This window comes from Anopheles merus, chromosome X (genome assembly GCF_017562075.2).
Source record: "Anopheles merus strain MAF chromosome X, AmerM5.1, whole genome shotgun sequence".
NCBI classification, from domain to species: domain Eukaryota; kingdom Metazoa; phylum Arthropoda; class Insecta; order Diptera; family Culicidae; genus Anopheles; species Anopheles merus.
The window spans coordinates 3134805-3154543 of NC_054081.1; the positions used below are offsets into that span (position 1 = coordinate 3134805).

The 19739-nt window shown below is 50.8% G+C and overlaps 1 protein-coding gene across 1 annotated transcript in view; it reads left to right on the forward strand.

Moving 5' to 3' along the window:
• The first annotated feature begins 394 nt into the window (after positions 1-394).
• The window catches only part of LOC121589232 (mucin-5AC-like), a 39516-nt gene continuing 20171 nt past the window's right edge, over positions 395-19739 (forward strand). Inside the window, exons 1-8 of the mRNA XM_041907986.1 lie at positions 395-656; positions 7863-7980; positions 8106-8359; positions 16489-16744; positions 16816-17330; positions 17417-17868; positions 17958-18229; positions 18327-19443. Coding sequence (XP_041763920.1) covers positions 8351-8359; positions 16489-16744; positions 16816-17330; positions 17417-17868; positions 17958-18229; positions 18327-19443 — 2621 coding nt within the window. The 5' untranslated portion in view covers positions 395-656; positions 7863-7980; positions 8106-8350. The remainder of the gene's footprint in view (positions 657-7862; positions 7981-8105; positions 8360-16488; positions 16745-16815; positions 17331-17416; positions 17869-17957; positions 18230-18326; positions 19444-19739) is intronic.

Genomic DNA, 19739 nt, shown 5'->3' on the forward strand with positions numbered 1-19739 from the left:
GAGAGAGGGGACGACGAATGAGATCGTTGTCTCCGCACGGCTCCACGAGCTTCGGGAGCTCAACGTCGTCTCCCGCGTCTGCAAGCTCCAATCAACCCTCTCCATCCCCATTCCCCCACGCCCCCACCACCCTCTCCGCACGGTGGGTTTTCGCTGGCGGTACCGGTTTTTCGGAATGCATTCACCACCTCCACCAAACAGCCCGGGCACCAGTAGGGCCTAGAGCGCGCGCGCGCCCAAGATCTGGCGGCGGCGGCGGTGGTGGCAGCGGTGGCAGGTGCTGATGGCAGGCACTGCCAGCCCGCCCGTGTGTGTGTGTGTGCGTTTTTTCTCTCTCCTTTCCTTCTTTGCCGTTTGTGCCGATCGACGTTTGGCTCTGGCCGCGCGCGCTACCATACCATACCGGTGGACGCGCAACGTTCAGTAAGCCGCCGACTGCGCACAAGAGTAGTTGCCGTCTCCTCTCTATCGAAGCAGCCTCCTCGAAGTGTCTCGAACGGGTGCCGTCCGTACACGTTCGAGCTCCCCCCGCACCCCCCCACGTGAAGAAACAGTTTTGCGACATTCTCTGCAGCGGGTTGGTTTGTTTGATTTGTTCGTTTGTTTGCTGCACAGTTTCCTCGCTTGCCTGCCCGTTTAAGTCGCCCGCACATACGGTAAGCATACGACACGGACGATCCACCGGGGAAGGATCGTACACAGTGGGGGAGCCAGCGGGTTGAAAAAAAAATGCCATCGGTGCCGAGTTAGCTACGGGGTTCCAGCGTATTGAGCAAAAGTCAGAGTCTAGAAACAAAGTTCCCTTTTCACCAGCCTTCCATCTCCATCTCGCCCTCCTCCCCTCACCCTTTCAACGCGGTTACAAAACCTCCCGTGCCATGTTTGGTGTTTCAGAAACGAGATCTCTAGTCTCCAGGTCGCCTATTAGTGTCTAGCACCGTCGTCGCCGTTCAAGTGTGATCTCCTCTCCCCCGTCCACCCTCCCGTCCCCTCCTCAGCCTCCGCCAAACCGAACTGCATGTGCACGCGTCTGTGTATTTGTGCTCGTTAGTATTTGTGTTTGTGTGTGTGTGTGTGTGTGGTGTGTGTTTGTTCGTATACTAAATTTGAACCCGAACGAAGTTGGCGCTATTAGAGAGCGCCCCGCCTTCCCCGTCCTCCTCCGTGCACGGCAACACAGCATCACAATCAACAAGAAGAAGAAAACAGACAAACTACCCGCGAAAAGCGCAAATGGAATTGGAATGCTGCGTAAGACACAGATCGCGAATGCGTGAATGGGAGGGAGGGAGGTTTGACAAGGGGCTAACTTTGCCCCTGTCATAGGGAGCACAGGGGGACGGGGGGGGGGTCCCTTAAGGCATTCACAGACTGGCATGGCAGTGATGGCGTGAGAGGGTGAGAGAGTGTTTTGGTCTGTTCGCGTAATTGTCTTGGACTTGGTGGCCTAGATAATACTGACCAGCGGTGGGGGGTGGGGCGGTTTCCACGCGCAATCTTTTAAGAAAAACAAAACAGTCACCTCCCCGCGGGCGCCGACGCATTTAGTTTTTTTTTTTTTGTGTGTTTTTGGTCCACCCTCAAATTGCCCTTTTGCGTGGGTCACTGTCCCCAATTTGGTATCTTTAGGGGAAAGGAGCATGGGGGATGGGATTGCGGAGGGGTAGATTTTTCCAATAGCAAACCTTTCTTTACCACTAAGTCGAAAAAAATCATTGCGCAAGAATTGCCAAAAGCGGAAGGCTTCCACAGGTTCGTTTCCTAAGTTCGACGTCAAGTCACCCGAGAGACTTCAACGGGAGAGAGTGTCGGGAACCTTATCCCTGACTTGTTCCTCAGCACAGTAGTTTTTTTTTTACACTTCACCATACGCTATACCTGCAGCACCAGTTATTATCGGGTACCGTATCTCGCGCGCCCCGTCACCCGCCTCGTGTGCCCGTCGCAAGGATAAGTGAATGGCTCGGGACCGTTTTCTTTTCGAAATTCGTTCGCCTTCTAAACTAGCGAAGCGCGATCAGCGTCTCCAGTCCGTGGTGTGTTGCTGTTAACGCTAGTGTGTGTGTGTGTGTGTGCATGTGTTTGTGTTACTGTATGCTGTCTATCGCGAAGCCACAAGGTAAGCCTAGTTGGGGGTTGCGCGGCCCGGAATCTTGCGCCTCGCCTCAAAGACAAAACGCCGAAACCCCCAAAAAGACGGGAAGGCGCTCCTCCTCTTCGGCCGGTTGCGCAGGCCGTTTCACCCCGTCCGCGACCAATCTCTCTTCAATCAACCAAACCGCTGGGCTGCCGATGTGGCGACAAGGAAGCGACAGATCAAAAAAATGCGCTCTCACCCCGGGGCGGCGGGGGGAGGCAGTCTAAATTCCTGAGTGTGCGGTTCTAGTTCGTCGGTTTGCAACGAGCGTGTGACGCCCGCTACCGCTGCGAAGCTTCCTGGTGGTGCGTTCGCAGCACACAGGTGAAGCGAAAACACGCACCACTAGCAGGTTGGCTAGTGTGATAGCACGGGCCAGTTGTGGTGTAACCTTCACTTTGCCTGGCCTACTGTACACCGCTGCCGCCGTTACCGCCGCCCGCTGTCGATCGTGATCATCGATCCGATCCGGTGTCTTGTACATAGATCTATATAAATCGGTGTCCTTCACATTTTGTCGCTATGCCTAGGCATAGTTGCAGCAGCAGCAGCACCAGATTGTATATAAAGCGGCAGTTTTCCCTTTCTTTTGAGGCTGAACTGCACTCTAGCAGTGCCGGTCGCTGCGTAGGGGGGTTTATAGGTAACCGGTAATCGAGGTGGCAACCTCTGCTGCAACTCTACGCCACTCTACGCAGCAGCAGCAGCTCAACAACCACACAAAAACTAGTCTAGAAAGAGAGAAAGGAAACTCCGGTATCCGTTCAACGAGTGCGTTGCGCGAGAGCTGTCCGCGAGAGGAAGCCGTACCCATCCGCGTTCGAGCCTACTACCAGCAGGCTGCTGCTTCCCTTTTGCAATTGTTGCACCATCTCGTGCGAGCAACCGGAGTTCGATTTCGCTCCCCAGGTGTGTGTGTGTGTGTTGAGCCGGAATTAAGCCTACCAAATTTTGGTATTTGTGCTCGGTCAGAGAAGGGCTGTGAAAAAGGAAAGCGTGTGCGTGTGTGGCCAGTTGCTGTATGCTGACACACGTAATGTGTAATAAGATCACGCCGGATCACACTGGATCCACTGGCAGTGGCGACGAAATGGGTCGTCTTTCATGCGGAAGAAGCGTTAAGGGCGCGCGCGCGCACTCATCCTCTTCGAGATGTCACCCAGCAAGTCGCCCCATAACCAAGGGAGAAAGGGAAAGGGACAAAAGGGAGAGTGTTTGTGGCATGCACAGCCTCCCTGGCATTCCTGGCCGATGGATCGGCGAGCGTCGTCTCCTCAATTATCTCATCTGTCATGTGGTATGGTCGGGTTATATAAGTAATTTATTATGTAATTATCATACTGACCGAAGATGGTTGTGCTTGCGGGGAAGGGACACTCACTGACCCTCTCTCTCTCGCTCTGTCTCTGATACCAAGCGTGCGCGTGTTTTCGTGTATGTGTCAACATGAGTCAACTTTGGCTGCGTTGACTAAGTAGTCAACTGGTCTCCCAGGAGGTAGCGCGTGCTTTGGAATGCGGCGCGCTTGTAGTAACACCGTACGGCAGCCGCAGCCGTCCAAGCGGTCATCAGCTAACACCTCCGACCAATAGACCACAGCGCACGCTGCCAGCTTCGCGATGAAGCAATCCACCGTAATGCGAATGCATTTGGCCGTTTGTTTCTAGCAGTTTGGCGCCCGTGTATGTCTGTGTGTGTGTGTGAGTCTTCTTTCCATCAAATTTCCAGCAAAACCCGCGCGGCGATTGCACACTCTTGCGCATTTCTCCATCTCCTGGGAAAGAAACCAACCGAGCACTCGCCCCCCAAGATACTGGGTGGCAAGTTCCTATTGTCTCGTGTGCTGCTGGGCGGTATTTTGTAGCCTGGCTATGTGTGTGTGTGTGTGTATATTTGGTAGCGCAGGCGCCATCAGGTCACAATGGTCCGCAACTACCCTTCAACTGGGTGAAACAAAACCATCAAAATGACGACACATGCATTGTCCATTATGTTCGGAACTGAGACGTCTGAGGTTAGGAGAGGGTTGAGACGAAAGAATGTGTGTGTGTGTGAAAGCGATCGGACGGATCGGAACGATCAATTTTTGCAGCACGCAGTTGTAGGCGTAGCTGGCAGCTGGCACACTACACACGGGGGTAAGCATTCCAGACGAAACGTCAGTGCCCGACCTGGTAAAGGTTGGGAAATTAGGCCTCACTGCATGTATCAATAACGGCCTAATAGGCATTCTTGGTCCTAAGCACTGCGTCGGGATATTTAGCAACTCCCGAGACCTTTGAGGCTTTGGTCTCAGGAATTCAACCACGCCAGTGACTGTTGAAGTGTACGGTTGTAGCATGAATGTTTGCTTACATTTCCTGAGAATAGTGTAACAATAGCGCTACTAATTGATGGAAGGGAATGGACGAATCATTTCCTACTTTTAGTATCTCTGTAACAAACTCCCTGGTCGCAGATCTAGCAACTAGAGCAGGATCTTGAACAATCTAATGACTTCCAGACCTATAAGTCCGGAATTCCTCAACATCCGTAACCATGCGAGTTTGCAGACATTGTATGGTAATTGCTAGAATACGTCTCGATCTCTACATCCTGACACTTCATATACACCGGTAGTGAATTGCGATTCAAAACCTGTCCTCCGTGCTCCGGAACCACTCACCAGCTACCAAGCCAATGAATTAGTCGACCCGACACTAACAATGGCGTTCGAAGTGGGTTGTAATGGAATGGGAATTGGACGACCCAGGCCGTACCTTGGGTGCCGAAGCTATTCTAAGACCTCTACACAGGCAGCAACACAGCAGCTCGTAGGAACTAGTTCAGGCTTTTCAGCAAATTATTCCTTCCCGATCAGCGCGTTGTTTGGAATTCAAAAACGCCAGCAACCCTGGAAGCTTGCAAGGCATTGTATGAAGATTTGTTAGAAGAAAACAGTTTCCTAGATACTAGCAGCTTTATGTACAAACCGGTAGTGAATCGAGAATAGTGATTCAATGCTAGACCTTCAGCACCGACAGGAACAACCACTCTCTTGGACGCTCAAGGAAATGACAATTCCAACTCGTTGAAAGGAAATGGAAATGGACGACATATTTCATGCAGCTTGAGTGTTGGCTGATTCTAAACCAACGCGAGTGCCGCGTTCGTGGCGTGATCTTCCGACCGGAGCAACACATAAATCGTGGCCGGTGCTGTGCCGCCGCGAGAATCGTGCCCCCGGAATGGTTTCGGTTTTCAGTTTCATCCCATTCGGGGCCAGACAATGGGCGATGTGGTGTGGTGGGTTGCGTCTTGCCATTACATCGCCACCGCCATGGAAGTTCACAGGCTCCACTAACTGTGCAATAGGGCAAAAGGTTCTTGTAACAGAAAAAAAACACAACCAAACTGCAGCTCTTAGCCAGCGTGGCATAAGTGGAGCTCTCCGGGCCATCACAATGTGTCGGTTTTGTATGTAATGCACATTCCCGAGAGTGAACGCGCGTGTTCGTTTGTTCGTGGGTTATTGTTTTCACAACCGGTTCCGGTATGCTGTATGTGTGTGCGTGTGTGCGATCTATCGTTATAGTTAGCTAAGCCAAACGAGCCCTTTTCAGCTAGGCGGCTTTCTTAATCCACATTACCGCGTAGTGCGCTCGCCTGCCGTAAATCGAACATGCCGCTAACCATGCTTGTAACCTAGTGGTTCCGGGTGATTTCAAACAGAAGAGTAGGCAAAAAAAAAAAAAACACACACACACACACACGAGCGTTTTATTTTCCCCACGTTTTCTTGCAGCTACTTTCATTGAATTTGCGAACAGGAAACGACGACTCCGCGAGCTGTCGGCGCAGTAGTATGGGGGGGACGCAACGCAAACTCAAAAAAAAAAAACGCATTACAAAGTGAGCACTGCCGTCAAACAATCGCGGATTTGTGCACACCCGCGCGATCAGCTTTTCTCTTTGGCGTCCAGCCGCGGATTTGCCTTTCCGAGACGCGCCTGGCCGTAGGGTAGAATCGGCAAATCGGTAGTTTTGCGCCTGCGTGTAAACTGCATGCGCTACCGTACGTGCGCACGCACAATATCAGTTGCCGCGGCACAAACCGCCGACCGTTTTCGCTTCCGGCGGTTAATGCCTTCCCTTGTGTTTCGAGTGAGTTTTTTTTTCTCTTTTCGCTGAATTATCGATACCTTTTCTCCGGTGTGCAATCCGCCGGTCTCGCTGGTAAAACGCCGTGCACGATCGCGTGTGCCCTGGTGCATTTTGAAACGTCTATGTTAATTGCATCATTTCGCGCTTTCTTCCACCGTCTCGTGGTTTGGTGCCACGTTTTCCTTTTTTTAGCAGCAGTGAGAAAGGGACGGGCAGACCGGTATTTAGCTAGTTTTGCGAGCCCGGACCTGAGCCCGGTGCAGGTGCGTTTTCCCGATAGCCCGCATATGTTCAGCAAACACAGGCGATTCGATTTGATGGATGTGCAGCGCTGCTCTGCACCTCCGCACGAAGCCGTATCTTCTTGTCGGGGAAACGAGTTGGCTGCATGCCATCTAATGAGGACGGTAAGGGCTAAAAACGGCTGTCCAAACCGCACGTACATGTCCCTACGGTGTGTTCTATGGAGCGTAATAAGTAGAGCACGCGGGGGCCTACCACTGCGCTACTGCGGCACAAGTGGAGCAGCAATGCGGGGAGGTGGAGGAACCCTTGTTCCTCATACCAGTCCTTTCGGACTAGGTCAGTCTAGTAGCTGTGTAAAGCCTGGGGAAGCTGGCCGGTTGATGTACTACGCCAACACAGCCGATATCTCTAGAAATCTCCAAACGGATTTGCAAATATCTCCGCGGCTCTGTAGCTGCTGGTGAACGGATCTGAGATCTGTGCACCCCTGTGTACTGGCTGCTAGCTCGCTGTTACTTTCACAACTGCTTTGCTTATTTATGTTATCCCTCTTTAGCCAATGCTTTATATTACAATCGGTCGAAGACAGTATCTTAATGCAGGTAGCGTTCGGCGCGATGCGAAACTCTGCAATACGCTTGTCGTGGAAAGTTACCTGCCGGGGGGGAGGTCAGCCAGTGGTCAAGGCACTGTCATGCACCTGCCACTTGCCTTCATTGGACTTTGGAGTTGAGCCTTTTGCTCCAAAAAAACATCAGATCGCCACCCAATTTTATTGATCTTTGCATTGATTTATAGGACCAACCTTAACCCCCTTCTACCTTGCTTTAACCTTACATCACTGACTCATGTATTCTTTGAATCTGTTACTCCAAAGACCTTTTTCAATTCCCAAACAGGTTATTAATTCCACACTTTTGCTCTAAAAACCCCGTGGACATCTTTCCAATTTTAAATAATCTTTGCAATGCTTTTGGGATCATCTTTGATCTCTTCTCGGCAGGTCCAATTCCCGCAAAGAAAGTAAATCAATTTAGCTCCAAGATATCCCAGATCTTCGTCTAATTTCGATACACTTAGCAATGATTGTTGGGACCAACTTAAACTTCCTTTCTCCGGAATATCTGATTCGCATCTTCTTCGTGCTGCCCCAAATTCACACACAGCTTGTAAATCACATTCGTTCCAAAAGCCCCAAGTTCTTTGTTCACTTCTTCAGCAATATTCAGTATCAATTAGCATTGATTTTTGGGATCATCTTACATCTCTTTAACCATACCTTGAACTTACATCTCTGACCCGCACGTCTTGTTCGCCCTTCCAACCTTCCGCACAGATTGCTAACCACCCACAAAGGATGAAGGTGATGCACCAACCCGCATAGGGACAGGAAATAGTTGACCGAAACGCTACCCCCGTGCCTTGAAGGCATACCCGAAGGCGACCAGTACACGGTACGGACAAATTGTGCACTTCAGACCCACTTCCACCAGTGATGCCGAATGCCTACCAACACTGCCTGCAATCCAACCGCTAACTCACCTTTTGTATTCTTCTTTCTTCCAAATCGATCGAGCAGCCTTTTCGGGGAGTTCACCGTAACAGCAACTGCCGGGAGATCGGGAGTTGGTCGAGGGTCATACACGTCGCCACGCCGAGTCAGCAGAGAGCGGTAGGAGGAGTCCGCGCACCGAACCCCGAAAGGACGGCCCACACCCCGGGGGAAGGTGTGGTGTGTTTCTTTTTTTTACGGCCGTGCTGTGCCGCTAGTGTACGAGGCAAGCAGTGGCAGAAAAAATCGGAGGGTGAACGAGCCACGCCACAATGTTTCCGGTAAGTCGTCAAACCCAAACCTCCACCAGCAAACATCACCCACCGCCTTGTTGTCATTTACCATCTACATCTACCGCTTTCCTTATTATGCATTGTTTTGTTGGCACTGGTTCGGGTGCACTGCAGCTCCTGCTTCTGCCGGTCCCGTTAGGCAGTGGTAGAGGTGTGTGCGACTCCCATTATTGGTAATGCGCTGCTTGTGCATGCGCGCCAGGCACATCCTAAATGGGTTGTTGCTTTCCGCAGGACGTAGTGTAGCGTTTCGTAGCGTTTATTTTTGGACATTGTTGTCGGTGGGCCACCGTTCTGGCTGCCCGTGACTCATTAATCCGGGAACCGGGCCCGGGGGGCTCTTGGAAGGTGTAAAAGTCACCGAAGCCCCCTGTAGAACGCCCGCTGTTGCAATAGGGCAACCCGCCACTCCGCTAGAACCTCCTACCACGCGGTGAAGTCACGTTTCTGTGCGTGATCATCATGCCGATCGGTTGCGCCGGAGCTCGCTTGCTGTGCGGAGTCGGGCAAAGCACAGGCCAGACCGGGCACCATTTAGATTCCATGCTGTGACCACACACGGCCCAAGCAATGGCCTTTCGCAGCCCAACCAACGCAGCTTGTCCCCCTCTGTGCACCAAATTTCGTCACAGCCGTGTTTCCTCCTCCGTATGTGTGTGTGTGAGTGTGCTTTAACCTTTTGCAGCTTACCCTTGGATGATTGTTCATGTCGAAAAATATTTATTCGGCAAATGATGCATAGTGTTTGTCTTTGGTTATTCCTCCCGCCATGGATTTCTTCGGCCAACAGAGCGCAAGCGTGCGCTCGCGCGCGGATCGGTTAAATATTTATTCACCCCGCGAGCAGCAAAAACAAATCGAGAAGCTTAGCAAATTTATGGGATCGTGGGGCAAGGTGGAAACAGATACAGCCCCTGGATAGGTACTACAAGAATAAATCAAACACAAACACTATACTGAAAACTTGTTCAGCCTAGGGGATCATCTTTTTTCAGGAGCAACCTTTTTTGGAGTCCGAAATTTCATATAATTAAAAGATTAAAAGATGAGATTTAAGATTCTGTTGCAACCTAGTATTATTGAAATGTTGTGCAAATTATGTTTTGCAGCATCTTTAAATGTGTTTAGAATTTTGCGAGCATGTTTTCATCAATTTGCTTTCAATCATGTTGATTGACGTGATGCTCCTTGATGTACGTGTAGTATTTTCACAACCAAAATTAAATTGATTTTTAGTTGGTGCTTAGACATGGTGAAATCATGATTGAAGAACTAACATTCCGCCAGTACTGTGCGCATTACAATGTTTTAATGTTTGTTGTGTGTTTATTCAATGCTACAGTAAAGCCACACACACACACACACACTTTGTATTCAAAGATTTTAAATTACGATGCCAAGCATGCCCACAGTCGCCCCGTGCTTCCCTGTGCTGCTTGCTGTACAGCATCATCTTCATCGATGGTACGCGCGGCGCACTCGCAGCATCTCATAAAAAGCCTCTGGCCCGCGCGCTTAATAACGATAATAATAATGTAATTAAAAGCAGCAACATTGGACAAATGTTATCCGTCCCCTATTACAGACTGATTTCATCGCGCCTTGGCGGTAGAAGTGAAACAAAAAAAACAACGCAGTTTCTCACAACGCAGTAATTAGACTACAATCGAATCGCGGCGGTGCTGTGTGACGTGTGAAGCTAGCGCCGCGCGCGCACAAGCCGATCTGTGTGTTGTCTTCGGATCAGCCATGCGTGTTACAGCTCTGCTGCAGATAATGAAGCCTCTTTAAAGGCTCGGGTGGCCTCGTAACCCAGTCATTCAAGTCAAGAGTTTCTCATATAGATTGCCATTTTTGTTGTTGTGGTTGTTGTTGCTTGCCGCTGCTGTTGTTTGGCCCATGTCTTGTTGAGCTTTTCTCGTTACTGCCGCTCACGTGTGTACGCGAAGATACGTTTCCTCTTCCTACCCGAAACGTATTACGTATTATTACAATTGCATGACTGTGCATACAGCAGCCCACCGCGACGGTTGCGGGGTGAGGTTGATCGATTATGGTTAACACTGCGGTGATATGTTAATCGCGCCCGTGTGTGTGTGTGTGTCTTGGGTCTGGCATTCCATTTGCAAGCGGAATTGGTTAGGCGGTTACAAAAGAGCGGGTTTGTTTATTTTTATTAGTCATCGGTGGGGTGTGTGAAAGTGAACCGTGTCACGATTATGTATCAATCCGCTGTAACAGGTGTCATTAGCGGCGAGTGATCGGTGAAGACTTCACTGGTTCAAGCCAACGCAGCATGACGGACGCTCGGCGAAACGCCATTCCGAAATACAGGGCAGTAGGTTTGTCTTAGTTTCCAATGCATCCTGAAAACAGTAGTTTTGACTGCTAAGCTCATGTCGGTGCTCTAACCAAGTCATATGACTATCATGAATATATTCAAATATGCTTCATTCAGACATTGCTGTAAGATATTCAGGATTCTTGGACAACCTTTCTCTTAGTTGCTGCTGAGTTACTGCTTGCGTCAGTTGCGACATCAAGATCTGAAGATCACACAGCATGATTGAGTGACCAGGATTCAGGTCTTGCCGCTTTTGTCATCGTCCAGAAATAGGAAGATGTCTCAAATGATGGATTGATCGTGTCTTGAGATCACGAAGTCGTCTGGCAAGATATTCAATCCGGTACTAGGATTTCGGCATTCGGAATTCCAAGAACATATTCGACAAAACAAGAATGTCATCAAAAATATGCCAATACATGACTCAAAACGAGATCCAACAAGAAGCAACATTCAAACAAACACTAATTCACTACAAATCTGCCACACGAATGCTCCAAAGTTTTCTTCCCAAAAACCTGGAAGAACAACTTAAAACTGGAGTGAAACAAAAAAAAGTGTGAAATCAAGCTCTCGCCATGGACGGAATTTCGTCGCCTTATCCGTCCTGCTGCTAAGCAGACCCTGCCATGAACGGCGGTCACTTTGCACGTATCGGCAGCACTCCGTCGCCCAGTGGTCCGCAACAAGAATTCACCCGACAGCGAGTTGACCTCGACGTTCCAACGCCGCCTTCTTGTGCTTGTTTTGCTGTGCCATTTTGGTGCCAGCATCACGCAGGTGACAGGTATCGGGTGCCTCGGCGGCCGATACGCTTCACTGCGCACTCGTCAACCAGGTCCTCCCCCTGCCCACATGAGACGAGGAGGCCGCTCCACACTAAATGCTTGCTTTCAATTAAAAAAAAAAGCGTTCGTCGGTCGCCCAAGGTTTCTACTCGCAGGCACAAATTAGCGAGCTGGCTTTGGACAAACAAAATCACACCCGGCCGTGCTACCGTGTACAGTGGCAACACGCTGCCTGGCACGAGTACGGGTATCAAACAATTTCACTTTTCTATGCACACATTCCATTTGCATAGGATGGCAATGCGGTAAGAAGTGTCACTTTCGCCAGGTTCGTCGGATAACACCCCTCCCAGGAGCGTGAGGTTGCAAACAGCAGAACTCACCGAATGCTGCTAATTGGTAAAGCCAACACGGAGGGGTCGAAACGGACGATGATTTAATAGCATTATAATCGTAGTGGAAAGTACGGCGAGGTATTCCAACAACAACAAAAAACGTGAGAGATGTTCGACTGAAGCTGTGTGTACTGTGTCCACGCGTTAGGGAGCAATCTTGTGAAATTTGGGTGACAAGCGGTGTGATGTCATCTAACCTGACCTGGAGTGGCAAACGGTCGCGCAAGGTCTTTTTTCAAGACAAGGGGGCCGGATACCACATCCGGTTTCGGTTTCGATTATCGCCAGCGCTGGCCATGCGAAGACACAGACACTGTTCGGGGCAATATGTGACATTCTTATCGGATTTTGGGGCTGGTTCTGACGGGTTTTGTTGCTGCCCTGCCGTAGCTTACGTAACAGCTAGCGGGTCCCTGGTCCCCCATTATGGGCGTGGAATCCCCAACAAAGTGAGTGTCCCCAATAGTGCCACCGATAAAAAAAAAAACAAATGACCACCAGGGGGAGCGAGGGATTATGGCGCATCGTTGTGTGCTTTTTTTGTTTTCGGTTGAAAGGAAAATCACCACCAACCATCACACCGACTTCGATCGATTTCTTGTTATGGATGGGGTCCGGCAGGGATCGGAGCGGGGGTGATGATGGACATTATGTTTGGTGTCCGCATTTTTTTGGAAAAAACATTACGCTATTAGCCAACACGCAAACGCACGCGCGCACAAACACGCAGACACACCAGAAACATCCTGCTAGTAGTTTGGATGGAACAGGTTTTTTCTTTCGTTTTCGGTCGATGCGGTGCGTTGTGCTTCTTTCTTTTCGTTCCTCTTCCTACCTGTTGTGCGCAGTGGCACTCAAAAACAAATGGGTGGAGGTAGGGAGGAGGGGTTTGGGGAGCCTCATTACGCAACGCAGTTTGAGCAATATCACCTTTAGCGCGGGGTACCGGTTTCGTTCGGCTTCTAGAGGCGATATGGAGGGCTCACCAACATTAAGCAACCTGATTGCAAGACCGGGCGATGATTAACCTGATACCGAGACACACACACACACACACACACACACCACACACACACACACACACACACACACACACACACACACACACACACACAGACACATAAAAACTGATAACTCCCTGTCCCCCCTTCCCGGTGGCGGCGATTTGCGAAAACCGAGCAGAACAGGTTGCCATTTTGGGAAGGCCATTTTGGAGCTTGGGAGCGCGCGTCGCTCACTGCTCTGGTGCTTTTCTGCAGGCGTAAGCGTGGTGCACTTTTACTTTACACAATCTTTTCGGGAATGTGGTGCTCTCCATTCGATTATCGATGGGGTTTTTTTTTAAATTTTGTATCATCGCCCCCAAAATCGCTTCAAGATGGAGCAAACGTGGAGCCGGTACTGATGCCATTTGCCGGGAACAAAGATGGCGGTGGAATGTCGCGTTTGTCGCACTACCGCTGTACTAAAACGCGCCGGGTGGCGTGTTAATGCCCGCCCGAATATCGAAACGTTACCGTAAAGAATTCCCAACTGACCAACAAAAAAAAAAAAAACGCAACCTGATCGTGCACACGAAAGGAAAAGGAAAGTTTACAACAGCATCATCATCATCATCATCATCGTCAAGAAAGTAAAAAGCACCACCCAGCCCCAAACCGGCTCCAGCAAACGGTGGGCTAGGCGGCGGTGATAAATTTAACCTCCGTGGCATCTCCCCCCCCCCCCTCCCTTGTCCCCCGGTTGCCCTCCTCCACCTCTTCCCCGAAATGGAATTTCCGGATGACACACCTTAGCACCGACCCACCGGGCAAGATGGGTCGTCGTCCACTCTCGGAAACCAATCAGTTTCACCAGTTGGCCAGCACGAAATTGTGTGTGTGTGTGTGTGTGTGTGTGTGTGTGTGTGTGTGTGTGTGAATCGATTTTTGTCCACCATGATCTTTCTCTTCTGGCTCTCCATCCCCCCATCAGATCCCGCTACACGGTGGCTTTCGGGATTTGGGGGCCTCTGCTCAGCCTTGCCCCTCCGCACACACACACGCTCACCAACCCCATCACCATATCAACCACACTTAGGGGGGGATTGGGACGGGCTTGGTGTGTGCGCGCCGTTACGAAGATTCGACTACAACTTTCACTTAGCGGGGTTTGCCTCCCTTGCGCGCTGCAACGGTTTGTTGTTGCTTTCGTAATGGCAATCAAAACAACACACTACCACAGCACACCCGGCCACTGCCGCCGCCGCCACCACCGCCGCACAATGGCATAAGCCGTTTAGTTTCCCACATACGAGGGAGAGGTCGCTTGCAGCAATTTGGATCCGGGAAAGGATATTGGAGAAGGGCAGCGATTTTTCTTTCTTCTTGGGTGCTGCTGCTTTTTTTTTTTTGGTCGATGGGCTCACCTTTCTTTCTTCTCGCGCGTTTCGTAATATAACCTGTTGCGCGCCGGGTTTGTAAGAAATGCCTTTGCTTCTAGCCGAAAGCTTGAGAACGTGCCAGAAGTGAGGAGTGTGGTTCAAAACAACAACAACAACAAAAAAACGCTACCGGCAACACATCACATGAGCTTTTAATTATTGCGTGTGCAATGAGGGGGAGATTTTACGACTAGGCTGTGTTGAGACTTGATTTCTTTCTGTTTCCTTTACGGGGTTTTTTTACATCACCTATAAAAGGCCGATTTTTTGCTGTCGTTGCCGTTGTCCGTGTGCTGCTCTTTCAGTTTGTTTGCCTAGGGCGCAATATCTTCCGGTTTTGCGAATCTAGCCTACCTCAGATTCTAGTCTAGACTTCCGCATGGTAACAGAAATGTCCTCTGGAGATATGTGATACAGGATATCCGAATATCTTTATAGTAGTATCCAATACATTGGGAACCATTATTTATCCACTAGGACAATCGTGTCCTTGGATTTTCAATGATTTTCACGCATTTGGCCACGTTCTTCATCGCAATGCGCATTAGGGCTCCGCTGAACGCTCACAACTAACGAGAAGAAATTAGTAGGCGACGAGATGATCTCATGTCTCAGGGCAAAAGTGGCCCGCGGGCTTGTGCTGTGTGGACCTCCAACGCAATTTGAAAACCATGACGCTTGCGGTTTCTTTTTAGACGGAAATGAAGACTTCACAACATTGTACAAGTGGACTTCAGATGCAGTAAATTACTTTGATTATTTGTTGATCAATAATCAATTAAGCTCATGTAATTTTATTGAAAAGGTCTTAGGCAACGCCATTGCATATTCATAGAGCTTGATGTAATGTATTGGCAGAGATGTCATAAAAAGCTAAGAATCGGAGAGAAGAATAATAGATTTTCTTTTTTAAAAAATAGACTTCAAGACACTTTGGTTGATGTTGCTTTGATGAGATATGTAATATTCCATTTGCTAACCAATCGTCACTAGATTAGCGCAACAACAGCGTTCGGTATATCTACCTTCAAGTCGCTAATTTGTAACTTATTTGGAATTTGTATTTCGTTGAATAGTGCGTATGAGGAACATTCCCTCTTTTATCCGGGGATACTCATTCCTGCCCAACATAAATCATGATATACAGGTGCTAAGTCTGTGCTAACGTCCAAAGGAAGGTGACAATTATCAATTTGTTCAAAACAGCGAGCTCCAAACTATGAGCTGGCCTCTAAATGCGACCTACGGGATCTCGAAGAATGCAGCACATGAAGACTTTGCAGTATTCAAACAGTGTATGCCAATTATTAGTTTTTCTTCAGCTTATTTCGTGAATTTGACAAGAACATACATGTTAGAATAGAAAGCATTCAATCTTCCTGCTATTTATATGCAAAGACATTAAAAAATACCTATTCTTGTATACATCCACATCTGTCGTTGCCTCAAATCTGGCCAAAAACTCCCATACAACTACCCTTCTATAGGTGAGCCAATTAGGCATTGATCGCCAAGCCCAGTACATGCCCGACCACGATTGTTGCGCAAAACGCAACAAGAAGATGCCACAAGTTTGTGACTGAAAAGAACAGCAGCACTGTTTTGGAGACGATGTGGGAGATCTTGGCATTATTCTACTTCACGATTTCCCCTTGAGTAACACATTCGAACCTCAGGATCTTCACCAACCTCCACTGCTCCCATGCTCAACCAGAGTCCATGCTCAAGAACGCAACTGTAGATATTATTTATAGGTTATGGTCTTGAAGGGGGTTTTTAAAATCTAAATGTTTGAAAGCATTCAGGCTGTCGCTAGGCCTAACCTATGACGATGGGAGCTCCTACATGATAGAAGATATTTAAATTTCCAAACCTTATCAGATCGTATAGGTGGCTGCGTAGACGTGTAGAAGAGGTTTGATACATTAAGCATGACACGATATCTCGCTCGCTTTATCTCAGGAAACATTATTCTTCGCTTGACACGATACAAAAAAGACCATCTGACGTGCGCCCATTTTTATGTTGATCACGTGCCATTAACTGCGAGCCCGACCGCGTCAATCTCTTAGCTCATTCCTCATTCGAAGCAAAAAAAAAAAATCAAGCCCTTTTGTTCTGCCAACGCTTCTCTAACAATATCATATCATGTTTCCCCTTCTTCGCAGCTTCACAAAGGAGCGGAGCTATTCTTAGCAATAGCGATTCTAGCCTTATGGAGCGGCAATGAATCAGCCGCCGCCGACAACAACCAGCGCGTCGTGTGCTACTACACAAACTGGTCCGTCTACCGACCGGGCACGGCCAAGTTTACGCCACAGAACATCAACCCCTACCTCTGCACCCATCTGATCTACTCGTTCGGCGGGTTTACGAAAGAGAACACGCTCAAACCGTACGACAAGTATCAGGATATCGAGCAAGGTAAGTGCTGCGGTTAGGTGCAGAGCTTCGAACTTCGCGCCACTAACATGCATCTGCTTGTCACATGCCAGGTGGATTTGCTAAATTTACCGGCCTGAAGACGTACAACAAGAATCTGAAAACGCTGCTAGCAATTGGCGGGTGGAATGAGGGCTCGTCCCGCTTCTCGCCGCTGGTGGCGGACGCCGAGCGGCGCAACCAGTTCGTCAAGAACACGATCAAATTCCTGCGCCAGAACCATTTCGACGGGCTCGATCTCGACTGGGAGTATCCGGCGTTCCGCGATGGCTCGAAGCCGAAGGACCGGGAAAACTACGCCCAGCTGGTGCAGGAGCTGCGAGAGGAGTTTGAGCGCGAGTCGTCCAAAACGGGACGACCGCGCCTGCTGCTAACCATGGCAGTGCCGGCCGGTATCGAGTACGTCGAGAAGGGTTACGATGTGCCGAAGCTGAACAAGTACCTGGACTGGTTCAATCTGCTCTCCTACGACTACCACAGCGCGTACGAGCCGGCGGTCAATCACCATTCGCCGCTGTTCTCGCTCGAGGAAGCGTCCGAGTACAACTTCGACTCTGAGCTCAACATTGTAAGTAGCCTGCTGGGGAAGTAGACCGAGTCGCCTGACCGTGTAGTGGATCAATTCACACCCTCTTTCATCTTCAAATTTTGCAGGACTACAGCGTAAAGTTCTACCTGAAGGCGGGTGCCGACCGGGACAAGCTGGTGCTGGGCATACCGACGTACGGTCGGTCCTACACACTGTACAACCCGGACGCGACCGACATCGGTGCGCCGGCCGACGGCCCCGGTGAGCAGGGCGATGCGACACGCGAAAAGGGCTACCTGGCGTACTACGAGATCTGCTCCAGCCTGAAGGACAGCAACGACTGGACGGTGGTGCAGCCCAACCCGAAAGCGATGGGCCCGTACGCGTACAAGGGCAACCAGTGGGTCGGCTACGACGACGAGGCGATCGCACGGCGCAAGGCCAAGTACGTCGCGGAGAACGGGCTCGGCGGCATCATGTTCTGGTCGATCGATAACGACGACTTCCGGGGCACCTGTCACGGCAAACCGTACCCGATCATCGAAGCAGCCAAGGAGGCACTGCTGGCCAGCACAGAGTGAGTCTCCGGTTTTGAAGACCGCTCTATCCGACTGGGGAAGCGTGGCACTAAATTGAAACCTTTGGATCTCTTTCTTTCGCTTCCAGAGTGGGCATAAACGACGTTGCTTCATCGGGCAGACCGCGCAAGCCGAGCCGTTCGCGCAGCCGGCCTGGTTCGGCCACGCGCAACCGTGTCAACACCGACAACAACAACGAAATTAAGGCATCGTTCAAAACGTCCCAGGGACGCAAGGTGGCACGGCCGGTGCGCGTCACCACGACCAGCACCACCACCACGACCACGACGGAGGACTCGCTGTACATTGGCGGAAGAACTACGACACCGCAGCCACCGACCACACCCGATCCGGGAGCAGGTAAGTGACGACCGGCACTGTCCCGGTCAGCATCTTGCGAATGTCGCTCTCTAACTCGTCTCTTCCCTCCCCATCGGGTGGCTCAAAATCACTGCAGACTTTAAATGCGAAGACGAAGGTTTCTTCCCGCATCCGCGCGATTGCAAAAAGTACTTCTGGTGTCTGGACAGCCCGAGCCTCGGCCTGGTAGCGCATCAGTTCACCTGCCCGTCCGGGCTGGTGTTCAACAAGCTGGCCGACTCGTGCGACTACGCCCGCAACGTGATCTGCTCCAAGACGGCGCCCTCGACCACCTCCTCGACGACCAGCACGACCACCTCGACGACGACCACGGCAGCAGCGCCGACGACGTCAACGACGGCCCGGCCACGCATTACGGTCGCCACCAACCGGAACAACTTCTTCAACCGGGGCATCTTCACGACCACGACGACCACCACCACGACGGAACCGACGGTCGAGGCCGACTACTCGGACGAGGACAACACCGAGACGCAGCCGGAAGAGGACCCGAAGGTGATCAAGGAGCTGATCGCGCTGATCAAGAAAGTGGGCGGCATCGAGGAGCTGGAGAAGCAGCTGCAGGCCCAGGAGGACGGTTCGATTCTGCTGAAGGATGCGGAGGCCGACCCAGTGTCGACGACCGCGCCAACCATCAGCAAGTCGCTGTACGAGCGGGTGCTGAGCCGCACCGGCAACGTCGGCCAGAAGTTCCGACCGGCCATCACGTTCACGCAGCAGCAGGACCGGACCGGCTCGCTGCCGGAGAACAAGTACTCGTCGGTGGTGCGCAACTCGTACACGAACAGTCGCGTGGGACCGCAGAACGAGGGCCTGGACCAGCTGCCCGAGTTCGAGGGCGTGTTCCGGGAGAAGCCCAAGTACGTGACGCTGCAGCGCGCCCGCCCGACGAAGGCCGCCTCGATCGAGGACCGGTACGACGACGACGAGGACATTGACGAGGAGGAAAACCAACCGTCCACGTTTACGACCGGCCGGCCGACGGCCGTGCCGAAGTACGTCAGCATTAGGCGGCAGCGACCGACGACGGTCGCGGAGCAGCCGCAACCGGAGGTGGACGGCGAGGAACCAGCGGAGGACGAGCAGGAGGAGGAGGAGGAGGAGCCGCAGACAGTGAATCGTAACTGGTACCGCAAACCGACCGAAGCGTCCCAGCCGACAGAAAGTGAGCCGGAGCGTTCGTCTCCTAATCGGTAGGTTGCAGCATACTGTCTCTCTCTTTCTTACACACACACCTACAGACCTATCGTGTACGTCGAACGACACTCGAACCCTGTTGGACGATCTCGAATCGAACGGAAGCATTTTTGGTATCGTGCTCGAGTCGTTCGAGTCGATGAACCGCTTTGCCAAATTTTTTTATTCTTGCTGCTGCGTACTTGACAGTGGATAGAGTAAATGTACACAGGAACCAATTCGGCACATCTATAACACCTTAATCGCCGGTCTGTATCTATGCAATTTTGATGAGCGTCAAGTACGTCAAGAG